This window comes from Neoarius graeffei, chromosome 16, assembly GCF_027579695.1.
Source record: "Neoarius graeffei isolate fNeoGra1 chromosome 16, fNeoGra1.pri, whole genome shotgun sequence".
NCBI classification, from domain to species: domain Eukaryota; kingdom Metazoa; phylum Chordata; class Actinopteri; order Siluriformes; family Ariidae; genus Neoarius; species Neoarius graeffei.
Window position 1 is genome coordinate 12,724,879 of NC_083584.1, and position 23,450 is coordinate 12,748,328.

Below are 23,450 nucleotides of genomic sequence, written 5' to 3' on the forward strand. Positions count from 1 at the left end.
CAGGAATGGTGGCAAGTATGCCTCAAGAAATCCAAGTGTACCCATACTTTTGTGAGAAATAAACCCAAATCCAAAACATTTCATCTGTACAACATGGTACTTGTTAATATTTCGCTCATTAACGCAGCATGTTAAAGGGATAGTTCGGGATTTTTGACATGAATCTGTATGGCATCCCCATCAATAGTGTCGTGCAAACACACTGACTTACCCCTGACAGCATCCTGTGAGTCCAGTTTTGGTCCAGACGAAAGTAGTCCGGCAAGTTTATTGGGGTCATGAAAGTAAAACGTTTTTCGTCTCAAAACGGTACGTGTTCAAAAGAGTGATATATTTGCATCACAAAACCGTTGCCAAATAAAAAAAGTCAGACCTCGAAATCGCTTGGCACTATTTTCTCTCCCTCGGTATCACTGCGCGCTGTCATGTTGACATCTGCGCAGGAATCAACACCTTTCCCATTGTTTGGCAGTGATTAGGAGTTCAGATCAGCGGCGCTAACAAGCTAATTTGAGAGCAAGAACAGTGAAATTTATCACCTTCTATAACCTATACCAGGGTTTTTTTCTAGAAAAATTTAGTACGAGGGCGCTCACCATGGCGAGGGAGCGAGGGGGGGGGGGGGGGGGGGGGGGTGCCGGTTGTCCCCCCCCGCCATGCAAAGCCTTTGAAAAATGCTCCAATGGGACATTCTGAGGCTATCTGAGAGGGAAATTGTAACAAATTGTCTGTCAACATTGAAAAACAAAGTAGTAATCTTCTTCTGCCCCGGACAGTCTTTGGCTTTCTTCCGTTTCGTGCCGCGGGATGACGTCTTTAAATGCCCAAGCGTCAACAAAAACAACTCGCGAACTACTTCGGTCAAAAGCTCCCGCGCCGGTGGGTGAAAGGTCATTCAGTCTCGAGAAATCTCGCTCTACAAGTCAGCTGACCTTGTATGTAACCCATGTCAAATCTCGCGAGAGCAGCCGCGACAAGTAAACAACTAAACAACATGGCGCCTCAGTCTGGAAAACGCCAATTCGGATTGTTTTTGCACCGTCTGGCGGTGTATCTACTATGATTGGAATATTTTTGGAGCAATTGTAACGTATTTGATGATCAGACACATTCGCTACGTTCACACTGCAAGGCTTAATGCTCAATTCTGATTTTTTTGTGAAATCCGATTTTTTTGTGAGGTCGTTCACATTAACAAATATATGCGACTTGTATGTGATCCTCAGTATGAACGAAAAGCGACCTAAAAGTGTTCCGCATGCGCATTGCAGGATACGACGACGTCACACGCAGTGAGCATGGCCAGTGTTTACGGAAGTAAAACCGCCCGGTTGCGGTATGACCCATCCAATCTAGCTTGAATAGCTGCATCCCCCCAAATGGAAATCAGCTCCCTAACCTCTGCGTCCTTCCATTGAGAAAAGATTCAGAACCTTCACAGCCCCAAGCGTCCCTCGCATTGATGTCATGCGCAGGGGCGCAGATACGTTTTTGGAACTGGGGGGGACAAAAAACTGGGGGGGACAAAGCTGCCAGCAAACCAACCCCAACCCCGATATGCCTGTCAAACTTGTGGGTTACCATAGCAACCAAGCTCGAGCTCGCAACCTGTGCAGTCTGCGCAGCTCAACCAACCGAATATCAGTCTTTGTTTTATGTGAGTTGTTGCAACTATGTATACACTGCCGTGCACCTCAATAAACCGAATGGTAATTAGTCTTTTGATTTTTCCGTGAGGTTTGCCTTATGCAAAGAAAGACAGCATAGACGTTTTTTCCTCCCTATAAGTGGGGGGGACCGAGCGAGGTGAATTTAAATCTATCTGCGCCCGTGATTATGCGCCATGTTGTAACTTTTTTTGAGAGACCCGCCGCCTACTTCAGCGCAGAATAGTGACGTTTGTGGCTTGTTGATGACGTGCAAGTCGGATGAATGCGACCTGGCGGTTCAGACTGAAGTCGCATATGAAAAGAGCGGATAGGAATCGGAATTAGGACCACATATCCAAACGGCCTGGGTCGGATTTGAAAAAAATCGGATCTGTGTCGTTCATATTGTCAATAAAAGATCGGATACAGGTCACATATGGGCGAAAAGACCGGATTTGAGTCACTTCAGCCTGCAGTGTGAACGTAGCCAGAGTCACGTAGTGTTGCTGGGATGTTTTCACGGAGTTGGTAAGGGGGCGTACGCCGAGAGTAAGAGGGCGCAGCGCCCCTGTTAAGACGAAAGCCTGCTATACAATAATATATTTGTGAAAATGGTGCGCACTTGCGACTATCCAGGCTGTAGCAACAAAGATGTGGCTGAATCTCCGCACACATTTCACCGTCGTAGTCAGACATGTTGTCGCTAACTTTGCTAGCAGTAAACAATGTAGTGATGTGTCGGTCGCGAACGATCCGGTTCAAAGAGCCGGCTCTTTGAAGTGAACGACGGGAGCCGGCTCTTCGGTGGGAGCAGAGTTGGGGAGCCGAATTAGTCTTTTGTCCTTAGGTGCCTCACAGAGAGAGAGAGAGAGTTCAGCTCAGCTGAAGAATGATTGTCTATTTGACAACCATGATCATTGTTTTGTTGCTGTGAATTCCTAAAGCTCATGATATAAATTGTCGCTCATAAATTGACAGGTTCGGTTGGCAACCGCCTTGGCATGGCCAGATTAATCTGCGGTATACAACGAGACAGCAGTCATTATAACAGGAGCAGATTTGCTGTTCCAGCGGCTTCTCATTACTGGTGGAGCAGAGTGCGGCACTTTTTTCTCTTTTTACATGCGCTCAAGGTGCCACATATTTTGTTGCACATTGTTCTGTGTTTGTTAAAATAATTTCCAACTTTGCTTCATAGTTTCTTAGGCCTGATTTATACTTCATAATTTATTTTGTGGCATTTTGTTCAAGGTCGAGTGTGAAATAAAGCCATAAAGGATAAACAGTTGATGTCTTCTGTGTATTTTATATTGGTAATAGAACACAGTTTTGCATCATGTTTGTCAGAAAATAATTTATTAATTGGTAAGTTTTATTTCTATAGCTAGAACATTGTTACACTGCTATACTTTACAAAGCTTTACAATGGCTACAAAAACTAAAAAATAAAATGGAAAACATCCTATTGATAAAATATAAATAATAATGTAATTAATTAACTAGTTAATTGCAGCAATTAAATCAAAAATAAAATCTCAGGAGCCGTTTGGGAGCCGAAAGAGCCGGCTCCTTATAGTAAGAAGAGCCAAAAGAGCCAGCTCCCGAAAAAGAGCCGAAATTCCCATCACTAAAACAATGACTGAAACAGCCGTGGCTGTCACCTGGCGGCAGCGCGCAGTGATACCGAGGGAGAGAAAATAGTGCCAAGCGATTTCGAGGTCTGACTTTATTTGGCAACGGTTTTGTGATGCAAATATATCACTCTTTTGAACACATACAGGGATGGCAACAGGAAAATTTTATTTCAGCTGAAACTCCGAACGGGGGGTTCAGGGGGGCTCCGCCCCCCCTGAAGCTTTAGCCTTTTTAGCCTCTTCTACCTATTTTCTAGCCATTTTACATGTATATTGTGTGAAAAATACACGATAAAAATAAGTAAGTATCTAAGGCTACGTTCACACTGCAGGCTGAAGTGACTCAAATCCGATCTTTTCGCCCATATGTGACCTGTATCCGATCTTTTATTGACAATATGAACGACACAGATCCGATTTTTTCAAATCCGACCCAGGCCGTTTGGATATGTGGTGCTAATTCCGATTCCTATCCGCTCTTTTCATATGCGACTTCAGTCTGAACCGCCAGGTCGCATTCATCCGACTTACACGTCATCAACAAGCCACAAACGTCACTATTCTGCGCTGAAGTAGGCGGCGGGTCTCTCAAAAAAGTTACAACATGGCGCATAATCACGGGCGCAGATAGAGGGTGGGACGAGTCAGATTTAAATTCACCTCGTTCGGTCCCCCCCACTTATAGGGAGGAAAAAACGTCTATGCTGTCTTTCTTTGCATAAGGCAAACCTCACGGAAAAATCAAAAGACTAATTACCATTCGGTTTATTGAGGTGCACAGCAGTGTATACATATAGTTGCAACAACTCACATAAAACAAAAAGACTGATATTCGGTTGGTTGAGCTGCGCAGACTGCACAGGTTGCTCGAGCTTGGTTGCTATGGTTACTAACAACAAGTCTGACAGGCATATCGGGGTTGGGGTTGGTTTGCTGGCAGCTTTGTCCCCCCCAGTTTTTTGTCCCCCCCAGTTCAAAAAACGTATCTGCACCCCTGCGCATGACATCAATGCGAGGGACGCTTCGGGCTGTGAAGGTTCTGAATCTTCTCAATGGAAGGACGCAGAGGTTAGGGAGCCGATTTCCATTTGGGGGGATGCAGCTATTCAAGCTAGATTGGATGAGTCATACCGCAACCGGGCGGTTTTACTTCCGTAAACACTGGCCATGCTCACTGCGTGTGACGTCGTCGTATCCTGCAATGCGCATGCGGAACACTTTTAGGTCGCTTTTCGTTCATACTGAGGATCACATACAAGTCGCATATATTTGTTAATGTGAACGACCTCACAAAAAAATCGGATTTCACAAAAAAATCGGAATTGAGCATTAAGCCTTGCAGTGTGAACGTAGCGTAAAGTTATTCACCAGCACAACGCAAGGGGGCGCGAAGTCGCTAGGAGTAGTTGGTGGGTGTGGTTAGTGGAGTGTTTATCCTCCGGTTACTTATAATGACTAGAACTTTTTTTTTTATAATGACTAGAACTGGAGTCGTATAGATGTACGTACTTCCTCAAATCAACCGCTCTTTGTGCTGCTCCAGCTTCGCTCGTGTTTTTAAAAATGCCGGTCGTGAAAACAAACCAAACCGGGAAAAGTAGGGAAGCGGAAGTGCGTGTACAGCGGATGTAGAGTGGACCAATCAGAGCCCTCTTGTTCATTGTTACACTCGATATAGAAGCTTCCGTTGTTCGCGAGACATGTGGTTTCGATACGATTTGACACTAATCTCGGTAGCAGCAATAAAAGTTAGGTACCTAACCCCCCCTAAAACTTTTCTCTACGGATTTAGACGTTCCACAAAAATGATAAAATTGAAATTCAAAACGGCGGATTTCCGCCGTTCGGCGGAAAATTGCCATCCCTGCACATACTGTTTTGAGACGAAAAACTTTTTACTTTCGTGACCCCAACAAACTTGCCGGACTACTTTCGTCTGGACCAAAACTGGACTCTCAGGATGCTGTCGGGGGTAAGTCAGTGTGTTTGCACGACACTATTGATGGGGATGCCATACAGATTCATGTCAAAAATCCCGAACTGTCCTTTTAAATGACTATCGTACAGAACAGGTGCATAGAATCCACAATAGCATCAAGTTCTATGCGCATAGTGAACACGATGCCATTTTGGATTTGAATGTGAACATGGTGGATTTTTAAAAGCGATAAAATCTGTGGAAATAATCAAGGAATGCAATTTGATAAATTGTGAGAAATAAACCCAAATCCAAAAAACACTTCATCTGTACAACATGGTACTACTGTTAATATTCGTAGCACAGACTTGCTTGGTGAATGGACTACATCGGCTGCTTGTGTTCTGACAGTTAGTCTGAAAAAGATGATGTTCTGATTCATCGCACACAGCTCGGGTAGAGAGGAACAAGCGATTTACCTTTCGGGTCATCACGCCGAACTGAACTCTGCACCTGTGGCACTCCTCGGCGTCCACCCAATCAGGGGCCTGAGAAAAAGACACATCATCATCACACACAATTCACAGCCTGTAGCTCCGTCACTGTGTCTTTAAGCAGGATCGCTCACCCTCTCTGCAGCAAACATGGCATCGCTCTCTTTAAACTCCGGGAAAACATGACCTGATGGAGTGCAGGAGAATTAAATCAAAAATCAAAATATCAGACGTGCTGCTTTGCTTTATACTCTGCTCTATAGACAGTTTTCACATGACGTCACAGAGTTGGGGATTCCCTAGTGGCGGCCATCTTGCGGGGCAAGCTTACCGTACGGGTCACTGAGCATACATTGTAACTAGGGCTGTAATAATATGCATATCGAAATCGAAATCGCGATACGCAGAGCCACGATCCGTATCGCGATACACCCTTTCAAACTTCTCCTCAGCCCCAAAACAGAGGCGCTTCCAAACTTCAATTTATGAATACTTTACTTTTTATTTAAATTACATTTTAAACTTACTTAAATTACTTTTTTTTTAAATATCTATTAAGTCGTTTTTTCGCCGACCTGCGACAATCTTCTGCGAGTCACGAAACATCCACACTCGCCACTGGCAGAGCATTCATTTCTTTTAAGCGGTCGCCATTCTGGTTGCGACGCGGGGAGTGAATCTGTAAACAAGCAGCTCACTGGCTGGCTAGGTGTGCCACAAGCCAATCACAATCACTTGACCGGAAAGGCATGCAGTGTTGCCAGATTGGGCAGGTTTAGGTGCTTTTTGGCAGGTTTTGAACATATTTTGGGGTGGAAAACGTTAGCAATATCTGGCAACACTGAAGGCATGTCTGCTTGGGCGGAAGCCTTCTGCGGCAGTTACATTTTGACACGCGAGCAACGTTTCACCATAAAAATTCCGTAATTTCCATCTGTTTTCCGCGATCACAGAAAATCATTGGCCCTATGAGAGTGAGACAGTGAGAGAGCCACCCCCCCCCAAAAAAAAAAAAATCTTAACGGATTTACACGATTTGGAAAAATGACTTTTTCAGAACCGAAAAAAACAGAGCTTCCGGCTCAACAGTATTATTTTGAGAAATAAAACAATCTTTGGATATACATTTGTTCATTTTTGCATACATATTACTCATTCTCTGCAGTGGTCTGAATTATTTGTTATTAAATAGTTAATGTAAGTAAGTAAATGTTAATAAGTCAAATTTACTACTTCAAAAAAACATTTAAAAAAAAAATCATGGGTGTATCGAATCGTGGGTCAAAAATCGCGATACGAATCGAATCGTGAGTTGGGTGTATCGTTACAGCCCTAATTGTAACGCGCGAGTTACATTTATTTATACATTATTTACATTTATAGTTACATTATTACTATTTAAAGCTAGCAATGGTGCACACCTGTTGTATTCACGGCTGTCGTAATAGGTCAGATGACATCAAGCGGAGCTTTTATGGAATTCCCACTGTACGGGAGCACGAAGGCGAGCGAACAAAGAAACTCAGCATACAAAGGAGAAATCTATGGCTTGCGAGAATCAACCGCAAGGATTATCAGCCTTCCAAACACAGCGAAGTCTGCTCCGATCATTTTATAAGTGGTAAGTTGTTTAAATAAACAATCAATTGTGTTTAAGTTTGTTTTTGGAAACCAAAACATCGTGTAAACCATCTCTAGAGAATGCCTAACTGGAACCACTGAGTGTACGTTTACATTGTAATGTACACTAATTTCGCTCGTTTGTCACGTTTCTATTTCAAACATATGATTACTATTACTGGCCTATAAGTTGTCATATTTATCATAAACAAAATGTAACAAGCCTACATACCAGCTAATTATATTACAAAATTTATACTGATATGGTACTGTAATACCACTAATGGATGTAAAATTTGTCTTAAATCAACTCGATATTATACACATATATTTATATGCAGTGTTGAGAGCTCTAAAATTCCAATGTTTACATACCTTGGCTGTAATTAGGACACGACTGTGACTTGTTTTTATATGGCGGACTTCGCGGACCCAGCCACAGACAAAATAATTGTATGACTCCAGCGACTTGTATGCTTTGAGGTCGTCAAGTGTGTAGGTGCTTTTACTATTCATGAAAGGGTTCACAATATCAGGGTACGATATGGATGGCAGCCCTGCATAGTCACTTGAAAATGCTTCTTTGTCCACTTCGTAGGGGTCAATTCCCCCAATCAAGGCCAGTTTGGCTGCATACCGTTGTCGTGAGATGTCGTCCAATACTTCCGTTTGCTTGATTTTGCCAACACTGATCTTTATTTTAAAAAACTGACTATATAACTTAATAAATTCGTCCGAGATAACGTAGCCGGTAGTGGCGATGGTCCGTTTTGTTTGCCCCGCAAGATGGCGGCTGGGGGGCGTTCCCCAGAATGCCGTGACGTCAGTGAAAACTACCTATACGTTTAAGCCAACTGTGCTTTGTACCTTCAACCTTCATGATCTGGTATGTGTCTTGGACCACTTTGTACTTGGGCTCGTTGCGGAAGGCGTGGGCCCAGGCCTGGACCAGGTACAGGATCTTGTTCCTGACGTTCGGCTCAGTTTGTTTCTGAGGAGAGCAGAGAAACGGCAACGTCGAGGAGACATCATATATTCCGAGCTCTCACTATGTGAGAATGCCACACATTAACCATCTTGCTCACGTTTCCATCACAATCAAACTGTACTAGGATTCATTTCGAGACGGAACGAGATCCCGAGCACAAGCAGGGATGACAACACACCAGGGTTTGACTGAAATGGACTGACTAGTCCACATGTGAACCCGTACTGAGCAAGCAGCACGTTGAAGCCACAACCGAAGGTAAAACCTCAACACGAGATCACCACAGGCATCTCAAATCATGACTCGTTATGTAAACAACAGCAGTTAAATATGAAAGTCTTCACACATAAAGGCTTCTATTACTAAATACTCATAAAATAAGTAAATCCACTCTGATCAACATGGAAACCAGCCTTTAAGAGATTACCTTTCTATCACATCAACAGCTGGACTTTAAACAGCAATCCACAACGCTAAAACGCACTTCTCATTCTGACGCTTGCTGGAACTCCCCTGAGCTTTAAGAAGCGAGAGGACATGTGACATGATGACACAACCAGGAAGTAATGCAGAGAATTAGTCATCAAGTCAAGCAGGATCACAACACCAGAGCAGTAACAACCTCCCGATTACAGAACAGAGGAAGAATAGTGTATACCATATAACTTCCCCCCCCAGATCTCTGTGCAAAAAGCTATAATCTAGCCCATGAATGTTACACAGCCAACAACCAGAGGGGCAATTCCATGTAAATGTCAACCTCACCATGCAAAAATAAAGCATCCCAAATTTCAAACTAAACAAACTAAATAAATAAACAAATAAATACATACATAATATTTTGATCACCTAATATGTCACTGTCAGTCTTTCTTTCTTATAATGTAAACCCCAAGCTAAAATCAACTTTGATCATGTACAATTCTATATTATTGCCACAAGCCACAGAAATGTATGCTAAAATCCACAAAACAGCAAAACAATAGCCATCCTAAATATTATTTAAGAACTTTGATAGTTTTAGCTGATATTTAGAGAGTTTTTCAAAGGGTTATGGTGGTTAAATTGCTGATTTTCTAAACATATGCCATGTCTATTTCAGACGCGTCACATCCGTAACGGAATTTCGTCACATCCATAACGCTGACGTTTCCTTCCGAAACTCTGCATGAAATACAAAATATTTTAAACAAAGATTTTTTAATATTCACCTTGGACCCCTCTATCAAACGGATATCTCCATTTCGACATTAGGTTTACAATTTCACAGAGTTTGATAAAAATGTACAGTCACCCAAGAAAAGTGATACTTTTTCTGTCACATCCATAACGCATCTTTTATTGGCATTTTCTGGCATGCCCTAGATGTACTATGGGAATTGTTCTTGTTCTATCACTTCTCCAGTATGGTACAGCCTTAAAATATGCAACACCTGTTTAAATACTGGGAGACAATAAAACATGCACTGGGTCATTTGTTGCCATTTTGAGTTCAAGTGTCACGTCCATAACGCTGGAATTGCTCAGAAGAAAAACTGTAATCAATGTTAAATACGCTGTTAAAGTTGTTTTACATATATTTATTGATCGTGTGATGCTCCTCAATGCCAAATATTCTGATAATTTAACATAGCTAGTTAATAAAAATCACTTTATTTTTTTCACGGTCCGGTTTCCATCAAATCCTGCACTCTGATTGGCTGGCGAGCGGGTCCGTATCCTACGGTACGGACCTCTGGCGACTTGCTCATTCACAACAAACCTAGTAGCAATTTTTTTTTTTTTTAAATAAGATTATCAAAAATCTTATACATTTTTGCCAGCATTTCTCAGCAGAATAGCATTAATAGTGATAACGACAGTGTTCAGGCTATCCTTAAAAAAAAAAAAAAATCCGTTTCCTGTCCACCGGGTGAGCAAAAAAAATTCAGTCGGGCGGGAGGGATTTTTTTTTTTTAAATATATGGATGGATAAGAAATTGCAATGCTGTGTTTGCTTTTTCTTTCAGTACTTTATTACAAAAGCAGACACATTTAATAAAAAAATGACAGTTTAATCAACTGAAACTTGTACAAAAACTAAGTTAGCATTTTAAATGCTGACTGCAACATTTGCAAAACTTTTACAAAGGTACTTAAAATGTCCGACACGCGGACTTTTTGTAGTTCTAAATCGAGCGTTAGGCCGAGTTCGGATGAAATTACACTATTAAAATGATCACTGAATGATTCGTTTTTCTGAATCTTTACTATTTTGTTGTTCGCTAGAATACCATTTTGCGATTTCACACTTAAGCAAATGTTTGAAAACTCCGGATCTCCTTCCTTCATGGTGGCTGCCGTTTTTTTTGTGCCGCACGGCGCATGCGCAGAGCTGATTCAGTTCAGAGTGCGCGCGCACTCGGCGGAGGCAGTAGTGTGTCGGGGCCGTCGGAGGGAACAGAAGCAGAGATGACGCTTATTTTGTCTCCGGTAAACCAGTCTTCTCTCGTTCAATTACGTGCTGGCATCAAAAGACACCGTTGGTTGTAAATGAAGCCAAACTGAGTGGTTGGAGTGTATTTTCATACACAAATGGAGAAATGTTGGCTGAGTGTGTAATTGTGTCGCCCCACTGCAGACCGTTGTCGTTGTTAATTCATAGCATGCTCAGCTGCGTGAATGTGTCATGCACCGAAAATAAGAGATTTACAAGCCAGGAACGCCTCATGATGCAATACGCAAGAAAAGAAAGAAGATTTACTGCCATTTTACTTTGTATTTGAGTAAAGTGAATAAATAGTCTGTGGAAAATACATTTAATCCTGGGAACTGCATGCACAGGAGTTTATTTTGTGTTTACTCCCCCCGGCTGGCTACTTATTTGTCATGGCTGGCTAGTATGAGCCTTAGTGGAAAGCCCTGGGAATGCGGAAATGTCAAGTTCTATTTTAGATTTACGAACCCGAAAAAATGTCGAAAAACCGGCGTTAAAAAAAAAAAAACTTCAACCGCACAAACGGCACTCACCCGGCCGGTGGACTGGAAACAGAACATTTTTTAATAATGGCCTCACAGTGAAAGCGAGTTTTACTACCCTGAGGAAGAAGAAATAAAAAACATTTCAGGAGAAAGCTAAAAACCTGTAACTTGCTAACGTCGAGCAAAAACATGGCTGAATCCTGAATGACTCAATTTTGTATAAATAGGGGACTACATAGGCGGCAAAATGTAGTTTTGTTTTTCCTGCCATGGAAGTGCACTTGTATACCGAGGAGGAAGCCATTTGCATTACAGCCGTGAATGAGGATCCAAAATGGCAGCTAGGCTCGGTTTTCCCTTTCGGGCGCTCTCATTTTCTGTTAGAATTTGGTAAAGAAAAAAATAAATATATTATTTACCAGCTTAAGGTCGGTCCGTATGGTGAAATACCGTGACCTCGGCCTTGAATACTGACCTCGGCCCAGAGGGCCTCGCTCAGTACTTTCAAGACCTCGGTCACAGTATTTCACCATACGGACCTCCCAGCTGGTAAATAACATGTCCTAGCTAGCCTGCATTCTCATGACTGATATTTTTTTTGTATCATCAATACCAGTGTTGTAGTCAAGTCACTAAACTGAGTCCGAGTCCAGTCTCGAATTCCCAGTGTTCAAGTCCAAGTCATTAAAGAAAACAGAGTCAAATCTGAGAACAAGACTACAACCGCAACATTTGGCAGTGGCTGCTGCTGCCTTTATGTGAAACCATTTACTGCGCACGTGAGAGTCCGCCTGGTGCACACGCTGAGAGTCTCCCTGATGCACACGCCAAGGTGCGCAGGTGTGACACACCTGCATGGAATTCATACAAAAATTAACGTAGATATAAATAAATTATACCAAATTATGGCATGTTCCAAAAAATAAAGAAAAAAAATTGGAGTCCTCGTCTCCAATTTACAAGTCCGAATACAGTTAATGTACGAGTCATCGGTGCTCGAGCCCAAGTCAAGTCACGAGTCCTTAAAATTAGGGCACGAGTCCTGGACTCGAGCACTACAAGCCTGATTAGTACCAACCTGCATTTATCTATACAATAATCAAACCTTTACCACAGCGCTGCTGGATTCAGAACAGAAGGTGTTGATTAATTCTCTGGAACAGCAGCTCTGACAATAGTGCAGCTCTAGATCACAGGTTTAGAATAGTAAACGCGCTGTTCCAATACATTGATTCCATATTAACAACACGACACTTTGAATTATACAGCAGAGCTCCACTTAAACAGATTTTAAACCATGTTGATACAGTGAAGCTTTGAGAAGAATCATTAACATTTAATGACGCCAGTGGCAGCGAAGTTGGTTCTGAAGAAAATAATTTGCGCTCTCAGCAACACGCATCTTCATCTCATCTCATCATCTCTAGCCGCTTTATCCTTCTACAGGGTCGCAGGCAAGCTGGAGCCTATCCCAGCTGACTACGGGCGAAAGGCGGGGTACACCCTGGACAAGTCGCCAGGTCATCACAGGGCTGACACATAGACACAGACAACCATTCACACTCACATTCACACCTACGCTCAATTTAGAGTCACCAGTTAACCTAACCTGCATGTCTTTGGACTGTGGGGGAAACCGGAGCACCCGGAGGAAACCCACGCGGACACGGGGAGAACATGCAAACTCCACACAGAAAGGCCCTCGCCGGCCACGGGGCTCGAACCCGGACCTTCTTGCTGTGAGGCGACAGCGCTAACCACTACTCCATTTGCTTCTTTTATCTTACAGCAGTCTGTAAAAGAGAGCTCAGATTTCTTAAATTATTTGCAGTCAATCAACTCTTTCCCATTTTAGATCTGTGTGCTTTCACAGCATTAGAGCGGTGTTACTTCTGCCTAGTCACATATATTCTGGCGACTGTACATTATTGCACCCTCTTCTGTCTAAGCAATGCAATTACAGCTAGGAAATGCTAAGCGATTAGGCCGCTTGACTAGGGATGGCGAAAACTAAAAAAAAAAAAAAAAATCTTGACCGGCCACCGAGCCTCATTAGCCGGTTAAAGTCGGTTAACCTAGGAGTTTAAAATTCTAGAATTGGAATTATTAGAATCTATTCTAAATCTAACCGCGAGCATCCACACATTCAGTCCCAGTCGCTGCCCTCCACTCACATTCCCTTTTCTACAGCGCGAAACATTTAGTCAAACGCGGCACTGATGTCGAGGGGTTTGTATCGGAGCGGAGGACGAATGGCTCCAGCTTAGAGACCGTTTCAGTTGGCCATGATGGCGTTGAAAATAAAGTCAAGTGCTAGAAGTAGTACATAACATTCAGTGATGGGAATAACGGCGTTAAAATAAAGGCTGTTAGAACGCCGGGTAATCTAATTAATTAGCTACAATCGTTATAACGCCGTTACCAATATCAACACGCCATTACTGCATGGTATTGAAGTTGCTCTGAAGCCGTCACCGACTTGGCTCACAGACATAAAAGCTGCGTTTGTCACTCCCCCTCCAGACACCGCTGTCGTTTCATTCTCTCCCCTTCCCTCCAAAAGTCGGCATCTGCGCCTTTAGTTTGTGTGGAGAGATATGATCTGCAGTAACATGCATTGTTGGGTACAGACCAAAACATACTTTCAGAATGCACTGGCCAGGGCAGGACTAAACTCCATGTGCCTTCTAATAATAATAATAATAAAAAATAAAAAAATAAAAAAAATAAAAAAAACCACAGAATAGTAATTTGTAAGCTAAAAATCCTGTCTACACTTTTCTTTCACCGAGCGGCAGCTGTCTTCAACTGGGGCAGGAGGGCGGGACATGACTGAATGGGTGTTTCTGATTTGTCAGCTGTCGTCCTTACACCGCATGGCATGCCCCAAGCGTTTACAACACAGAATTCCAGGTTCTCCGCTCCAAAATCGGCAGCTTCAAAACGATTGATTTTTTTTTAAACCAACAACTAGAGCCCTGCACTCCCGCGGGAGTCCCGCGGGACCCACCGCAAAGCACTGCGGCGCGGGACAAATTTTGAAAGCTCATTGGGGGCGCGGGCGGGACCGGAAGTGCACATATGCAGGCGCGGGTGGTAGCGGTGATAAGCTGCAGTCCCGCTAACTAAAAACGTATTTTAAACAGGTTAAACAGTGATGGTAGGCTTGACTCAATGCTATCCCAGAGATCCTTCCTGTAATATGCAAATTTGGCTGTCCAATCAGAGGTGGCCAAATTTGCATATTACAGGAAGGATTTCTGGGATAGCAGAGTCAAGCCTACCGTCACTGTGTAACCTGTCTCTCTGATTAGAATTGTAGACTAACTCAAGCAGTAAATCACTTCACTCACGGTACAAAGCAAGCCCATTCACTTTTTTATGCTGATCAGAGAATTACAATGGTTTCTCATGTGACAAAAATGTGCGATTCGCGATTAAATATTTTAATCGCTTGACAGCACTAATTATTATTATTAGAGACACTACATGCTGAATTCAGAAGCAAGGTAAATAATAACAAATGTGAACGTGAGCTGTAGATATTTATGCTCAAATCCACTGAAAGTAGGGGGCGGGGCACCATCACGCTGTGTCAAGACAAGAACTTTCCTGAGAAATAACGCGAACGTCTGCATCATGCGGGATTTGCGGGCGGGAGCAGGACAAAATATGGCAGGCGCGGGCGGGAGCGGGACTGAAAATCATAATTCTTTGCGGGCGCGAGTGGGACTGCACAATGCGGGCGTGGGCGGGAGCGGGACTGAAAAATCCGACCCGCGCAGACCTCTACTGACAACCAAAAAAAAAAAATTAACCGGTTGACGTTGATTCGGTCAACCACCGGTCAAACGGTCATCGGTTAACATCCCTACACTTAACCAATCGTGATTTTTTTTTTTCTCTCATCAATTTGAATCATTGAATTATATTGGGATTTACTGTCTCACAATATAGCGTTACGTGCCCCCCCCCAAAGAAAATAAAATAAAAAATACCCACCCCACACCCACCTAAATGGTGTGCTACTAAAAGTACATGAAAGTGCATCATTGCAAAAGCAAACAAATGTGGTACTGCTCAGTAAAATGCCATTTACAAGCCTTCGCATCAAGGTGTAGCCAGTTCACCTCGTCTTGCTTTTGGGAAATGTGAGAAAATCTTAGAGCCTTGGAAGAGGGGAGAGAGGGGGGGAAAAAAACCCACCCTAAATGGACACCGGGTTACGAACAAGACGCATTTTTATCTACGAGGTTGAAGTGGTCCTACATCAAGTCATGTTTGTTCAACCCATTATAACTAGCAAGTCAGGTCTTTGCTAAAATCTAAGAACCAAATCTTTCTGCTAAACCTTCATGTAACCATAGTGACCCCTCACACTGACTCCGCATCCTTTTCACGCTTCTGCACCCAAGCTCATCTTTGGACCATCTGACTTCTCAGCAAGAAAATTGGAAGCGATTTCAAAAAACACCCTCAATCCTGCCAGGTCACGCATGTATACACGCTTTAACTCCATCATGAACCTCTACCTTGAACAGATCCTTCAGTTCCTCCATGGTCTGTTTACTCGCCACTTCGTCATGAACCGTCTGGCCACAGTTCTTCACCACTGACTCCAGAACCTGTTAGAAGACGAGCCTCTTAAAAGGACCATCAAAGCATTTCCTCATCAGATTCGGAGATCTGTGACGCTGATCATAATAAACACCTTACCTCGAGGGCGTAGAGGGCCACGTGTGGATTTTTGTCATTTAGCTTCTTCTTGACAGCAGCGATTGCATATTTAGCCCTGAGAGGGATGAAAACAGCATGCTTATATCTCGGACATGAATATTCACTAGAGCCTGGTCACACAGTGCCAGCGTGATGAGGACTTACTGCGTGTCTCCTTGCCGGATAAGGTCGCAGATCTGCAGGATGGATTCCCAGTCTGTCTCCAGCAGCAGCTGGCTGGTGGCTTTGTCTGTAAAACAGGACGAATGATAGCTGAACACCACTCGCACCTTCACTGCCTCTCTACAGTTAATAGAACAAACACCTGCAGATAGAACAGCCTGCGATAACGCACATCCACTATGTGAATAAATTTCTTTTTTTTTTTTTAAATGATCCTTCATGCTGAGACTGCAGCCGTTATCGTTTATTAGCCCACAGTTCCAACTGACCCAAAATCCCTTCAAAGGAAAATGAACAGCTACTAAAGTATTCTTTAGCCATTTCTGATTCTCACGGAGCTGATATTTCAGTGTGCCTGCTCCCGGTTTGTAACAGATTAAAGTGCATATCACAGGTAAATTCAGGAGCGAGATCAATGTAATTCTCCTATTTTAGATTAAAATTTGGTCAAATATCTGTCACATTTTGCGCAAGTTTTTTACCTTCCGCAATACCAGAAAAATTCAGTTGAAATCAATCAAGCCATTCGAGGCGAATTGGTCCGCCTCTGAAAAAACTTGGCATTTGGATTTCCCGGGAAACACTGATTTTCGTGACGTTGCATGCGGGACGCCTCCTTCTGAATCCTACGTCAGTGCTGGTTTGTTTATGAGAAAACAACCTGGTGGTTTTCTACAAATTTCTTCAACGTTATCGCGTAATTATTAAAATGGTTAACAGATGTATCGTAGGAGGGTGTAGCAACACCAATCCTGATGGGATTAGTACTCATCGTTTCCCAACAGACCGGACAATGAGAGAGAAATGGGAGCGCTTGGTCTACACAGGCTGTGCACTGAAACCGTGCAAAGCTCTCGCAGCCTGCTGGCGCTTCCGCAGGTGACGTCACGAATCTGGCTCCAGACTCCCTTGGGATTTTTCCAGACGCGTTTTGTTATTTTATTTTTTTCTGCTGTAGACAGATGGCCTTGTGCAAAATTACCCTTCTGGAGGAGTGTGTAAAAGGGACATACTTTCATAGAAAAAAAAAATTGGTCCAGAATATGCACTTTAAGAAAGAGTAGCGTAAATACTGCAAATGAAATGAATGTCTTTAGGTTATATTTGTCAAAAATAAAATTAAGTCTCTTTCCATGACTATCACCAGAGCTGTTCGTTAGAAAATACAACTACAAAAAAAAAAAAAATTCAAACTGGAGGAGATTTATGGAGAAATCTCAAAAATCAATGCTCCAACCAAATATACAGAGATATTCTTTAATCAGTGGCAATATTTTGCAATTCAACCACAGGCCACTATACATCACATCTATATTATCTCCTCCTTGTAAATTATATTTTATTAACTTGTTTTCAGTTTGGTGTAGGGCTATAGTAGTAGTAGTCACCAGTGGTAGTGGCAGTAGTGGTTGCTGTTGTAGTAGTAGTTGTTGTAAATCTAGTATGACTAATTACCTTGGGTATCAGTCAGTGCGTTTACATGCACATAGAGAAAATCGAATTTCTGCCGTTGCTCGACTGAAATCGAAGTTCTAAATGCCATGGAAACACCTTAGCTCGGCTGAAATTGAACCGAACTGGATTTCTCGTAATCGAGCTACGCGATCTAGATTATGCGATTGTAGCCGAGCTACTTAGTGCATGTAAACCCTATCGAGCTACGGAGTCGAGCTACTTACTTCAGCACTGCCCCTTCCAGAAGTGATGAGAGCACAAGCAGGAAACACAACAGCCTCGGTCGGCATGACAACGGCATGAATCTTTTCTTTTTGTGGCATTGTTTGCACTGTTAAAATTTAGCTCACTTACTGTATCACCAAATACATCTGTTGCACAGCTGTGAATTGTGTACATAAACAAGTCACTGTATTTGTGTGTGTGTTATATTTTATATATATATATATATATATATATATATATATATATATATATATATATATATATATCACACACACATCCAACATCTGAAGAATGTCAATAAAAAAACAAAACAATTGAACTTTGTGTGTGTTTATTAAGACATAAGTTAAATTGCAAGCAAAAAATGGACTTTAGAAAAATATTTTTTGTAAGCAAAAAATGGACTTTAGAAAAATATACAATTGTGCAAAATAAGTTGTCTTACAAAACAGTGGTCTGCGCAGGACAGTTTGTAGCCATACAGTCTGTTAGAGCAAGCCTAAAAGCTTGAGCACAGAACTTGTGAACACGGAACTGCCAGTGTTGCCAGATTGGGCTGTTTTAAGTGCATTTTGGCGTAATTGAACATGTTTTGGGCTGGAAAACGTCAGCAGTATCTGGCAACACTGCCGATAACTTTGTTTATAGCTCTTCTTCATGACGACAACCGGAAGTGTACCAACACGATGGGGCGTGTAGCGCCACCTGTGGCTCGGGTGCACAATGTACCTCACACAATAGCTCGATTTCCTTGTGTGCATGTAGGATTGGATTTCTCTGGCACCCCTACTGGGACCCTTAGCTCGATTACCGACAGTAGCTCGATTTGGATGTGCATGTAAACGTACTGACTTTTTTCAGGTGAATGTGCTCTCTTTCTGCCGAAGAATGACAAAAGGGGTGTGTTCACACGGCAACTTTTACTCCGGTGTAGCACCGGGGCTGCCCCGGTAGAGCGTTCACACGGTACAAAGTTATACCGGTGTAGCCCCTGAAAGCTGCTTAAACCGGTGCAAATCTAACCCTGCTCGGGAGGTGGTTTAAGAAATTTACTCCGGAGTAAATGCTAGTTTGCGGGGCAGCACCGATATAAAATGGGCCGTCTGAACGCTACAGGGGTAGACTCGCTACGCGTGAGGAGAGTTGATTACATACGGGCGTTGCATAATTTGCATCCTGGTATTTTGCGCTTCCAAAATGGCGAATATCAACAACAACAGAACTGCATGTCTTCCAGTGTTGCCAGATTGGGCGGTTTTAAGTGCATTTTGGCGGATTTGAACATATTTTGGGCTGGAAAACGTCAGCAATATCTGGCAACGCTGGTGTCTTCATCCACGTTGTTTTCCCAGCGCTTGGTGATGCCATGACAACCGGGAAAAGGAAGTACATTTTCACGCATGCACATATTTCATTTCCGCATTATTACTATCGTATAGCACGGTCGCAAAAACTGCCGTGTGAACGCAAGTGGGGCTGCACCGGTGCTAACACGCTTCTCTCTAGTAAACAGGTGTGTAACGTGTGAACGCTCCACAAAATTTACACCGGTCTAAGATATATCGCAACAAAATACATCGGTGCAGCATCGATGCAAATATGTGCCGTGTGAACATTCCTAAAATAGATGTATTTTTCTTTTTCTTCTTATCCATGTTTTCTTGCCCCTTTCGAATATTCGTACATAGACCGTAAGACGCCACCTAGCAAAAGACTTGAATCAGGTTTTACTCGCTTGGGACGCTACAAATGGGGCGGCGTAAATACACGAATGGGTCCGACGTATATTCAATATGGCGGCGGTCAAAACCAATTCATCCGATGCTGAAATCTGTTGAATATCCAGATAATTATGTTGGAAGTTGCATATTTGTGCAAGGTTTTCGATATTGAGACCATGAAGTCAAGTAATAACCAGTCCCCCCAGGATTCCGCGGGCCTTTTTTGCGGGAGGAAGTGAAAGTTGCGATTTTCTCTTTTTGTGATTAAAATTGAGTGATGTTAAATATTAAGCTATTACTGAAAAACTATTGATTAAAAAAAAAAAACAGACACTGAGAAATGGTCCTATAAAACAACTTTACCAATATAAAAGATTACCAGGACTACAAAAATGCAGAAAAATAGGCTTTACTTATCCAAATGCACCTGTTGGTTCAAAAGTTAAAGTGCAGAGAACCTCACAGCACAACATGAAGTTACCTTAAAATATAATATAAATGCCTCAGCTTTCATGTAAGAAAAAAAACTATTAATACTAGTACTGTGTGCAGGCAGTCTCTCCTGAAGACTAAATTAAACAATAATTATAAGCTAATAAAATAAATGGCTCAGGCTTCATAGAAGAAAAAAAACAATTTGAACAGAATCTCACAGTATGATGCTGAAGCTGCCTAAACAATGGAAAATAAAATACCATTTTGGCAAAAATGTTGGCATCCATTAATTTCTTGTATTAAGTAAAAAAAAATAAAGTGCACACAGTCCTTCACTGTAAACATCACACACTTTCAGTAACAGAATTTAAGCCTATATAAACACTGACTCGCACATGCTGCTTCTCTTGAACGTATACACGGAAGTAAGCAGTGTTGCCAGATACTGCTGACATTTTCCAGCCCAAAACACATTCAAAACCCGCCAAAATGCACTTGAAACTAGAGGTCTGCGTGGGACAGAATTTTCAGTCCTGCTCCCGCAAAGAATTATGATTTTCAGTCTCGCTCCTGCCCGCACCTGCCATATTTTGTCCCACTCCCGCCCACAAATCCCGCATGATGCAGACGTTCACTGTGTACCTGATTTATGGCCGCTGTATATCAGAACCTTTTGGCACTTATCACAACAAGCAAAGGGCAGCTGATTTCCCTCTGCGTCATACACGAGTGAGGACGACTTCCAAATGTCTGATTTCAGGACTCTTGACTTTTTAACGGTAAATGTACCTCTTTTTAAAGCAGCACTTACTTCTGAAGCACTCAGTACGTTTACAGGCACATCCAAATCGAGCTACTGTCGGTAATTGAGCAAAGGGTCCCAGCAGGGGTGCCAGAGAAATCCAATCCTACATGCAACTGTGAAATCGAGCTATTGTGTGAGGTGCATTGTGCACCCGAGCCACAGGTGGCGCTACACGCCCGATCGTGTTGGTACACTTCCGGTTGTCGTCATGAAGAGCTATAGTGTTGCCAGATACTGCTGACGTTTTCCAGCCCAAAACATGTTCAAATCCGCCAAAATGCACTTAAAACTGCCCAATCTGGCAACACTGGCAGTTCCGTGTTCAAGCTGTTAGGCTTGTTCTAACAGACTGTATGGCTACAAACTGTCCTGCGCAGACCACTGTTTTGTAAGACAACTTATTTTGCACAATTGTATATTTTTCTAAGTTCAATTGTTTTGTTTTTATTGACATTCTTCAGATGTTGGATGTGTGTGTGAGATATATATATATATATATATATATATATATATATATATATATATATATATATATATATAAATAAAAAATATAACACACAAATACAGTGACTTGTTTATGTACACAATTCACAGCTGTGCAACAGCTGTACAGACGTATTTGGTGATACAGTAAGTGAGCTAAATTTTAACAGTGCAAACAATGCCACAAAAAGAAAAGATTCATGCCGTTGTCATGATGCGTTGTCATGCCGACCGAGGCTGTTGTGTTTCCCGCTTGTGGTCTCGTCACTCGTCACTTCCGGAAGGGGCAGTGCTGAAGTAAGCGGCTCGACTACGTAGCTCGATAGGGTTTACATGCACCAAGTAGCTCGGCTAAAATCGCATAATCTAGGTCGTGTAGCTCGATTGCGAGAAATCAAGTTCGGTTCAATTTCAGCCGAGCTAAGGTGTTTACATGCCATTTAGAACTGCGATTTCAGTCGAGCAACGGCAGAAATTCAATTTTCTCTATGTGCATGTAAACGCACTGACTGTGAGCTTCACTAGAGGAGCTCTGCTCTTCTGCCATGATCGGAGATCTCAAACACAGAAGAGCGGAAAGGAATGGGAAACGTACGCGAGATTAGACCACATCCGCAAATTTAGGCATCTTAAAATGTTATTAATGCCAAATAAAATATCCAGCACAAATTATATATAATAGACATAAATTAATAATTTATAGTTTTTATTTTAAACACATTTTTAGTTAGCGGGACTGCAACTTATCACCTCTCCCGCCCGCTTCCGCATTGTGCACTCCCCCTCCCGCCCGCGCCCGCAATGAGCTTTCAAAATTTGTCCCACGCCGCACTGCTTTGCGTCGGGTCCCGCGGGACTCCTGCGGGAGTGCAGGGCTCTACTTGAAACCCCCAACTGGGCGGTAAACCGCCCAATCTGGCAACACTGGAAGTAAGGCGGAAGGTAGTTTGTCGACGTCACCTCAAGACGACGCCAACGATTGGTCAAATTTGCGGGAAAGTTGCGGTGATTGGATATAATTGCAACACCACCCTGAACTCATGGGGATTGGTTGAATTTGCGTTGAAGTTGCAAATTGCAACATCGCGAAATCCTGGAGGGTCTGTAATACGCCACGTAACGTTCCAAATAGGGTATAAAATGCTCGTGTCCATATTGGCCCCTGCCCCTCTCGACAATGCGTTCATTATTCGAAATAGTGCGTCTTAGACGCGGGCGCGCAAACAATCTGAGTCTCTGAGATAGAGACTGACAGATCTCATAGAGGGAGACTTGGGGAGAGACCAACAGAGAGACAGAGCTCAGAGGGTGTAGGTACAGCACATCTCCGCAACTACGTTTCCCATAACTCCCCCAGTTCCTGCCCAGACAATATCCGCCTCATCTCATCTTTCACTGCGCCACGATTGAGTGGTGTACTGCTGTAGATCATGATGCAAGCTCGGCTATAAATTCACCGATCTGAGCGAATTTCTCTCTCTCTCTGACCGGTTTCACCATTGGTATTAAAAGAGATGCTGTGCCTGTGGGCAGAAATGAAGAAACAAAAGGGACAAACACACATTGCTGTACGAGCCATTGGCCATGGATAAAGTACCTCAGTCACGCTGTTTCGCTTTTGTTGTGTTTGAAACCAATTACCGTTATCACTACACCGTAATAACACAATCAGGAAGATTAAAGGTGAGCAGTTCCCTCTACGTCTTCAGCCAACGAGCGTTCGACCAAGGACCTTCTGGACCATGAGATCTCACCCGGGAAGGACTTTTGCAATAAACTGAACTGAAGCTGTGCTCCACACTCTTCAGATGAATACACAGGAACAGAGGATCATCGACGCACTCCTTCAGCCGCCACGTAAGAGCGGTCCCAAATAAGGCTGGCATTGGGGCAACGTTAGTTTGATTAGTTTATGTGAAAAGTGCTATTTAAACCTAAGGTTTCAGGTGTGCGCACAATAACCACATAGCTTTGGTCTGATCATATGTTATTGTATTTCTCAGTTTTACTCCGGTAGATAGATTTTACATGCTCTCTCTCCCCCCCCAACACCCTCTCACCACACACCATTGTACACATCTCAAGAATCAGACTTCAGTAACCTTTGGGGTAATTAGGTCATTAGATAACTAAGCTGTAAAAGTCCTTTGTTAAAAATCCTTT

The 23,450-nt window shown here is 42.8% G+C and overlaps 1 protein-coding gene across 4 annotated transcripts in view; it reads right to left on the reverse strand.

Annotated features, from left to right (window-relative positions):
• The window catches only part of hgs (hepatocyte growth factor-regulated tyrosine kinase substrate), an 84,459-nt gene that overhangs the window by 47,806 nt on the left and 13,203 nt on the right, over positions 1-23,450 (reverse strand). For all 4 annotated transcript variants that reach the window (XM_060942507.1, XM_060942505.1, XM_060942506.1 and 1 more), the window contains exons 2-7: positions 16,146-16,230; positions 15,981-16,056; positions 15,797-15,889; positions 8,183-8,306; positions 5,830-5,882; positions 5,681-5,749 (exon numbers count right to left, since the gene is read on the reverse strand). In XM_060942507.1, coding sequence (XP_060798490.1) covers positions 5,681-5,749; positions 5,830-5,882; positions 8,183-8,306; positions 15,797-15,889; positions 15,981-16,056; positions 16,146-16,230 — 500 coding nt within the window. The remainder of the gene's footprint in view (positions 1-5,680; positions 5,750-5,829; positions 5,883-8,182; positions 8,307-15,796; positions 15,890-15,980; positions 16,057-16,145; positions 16,231-23,450) is intronic.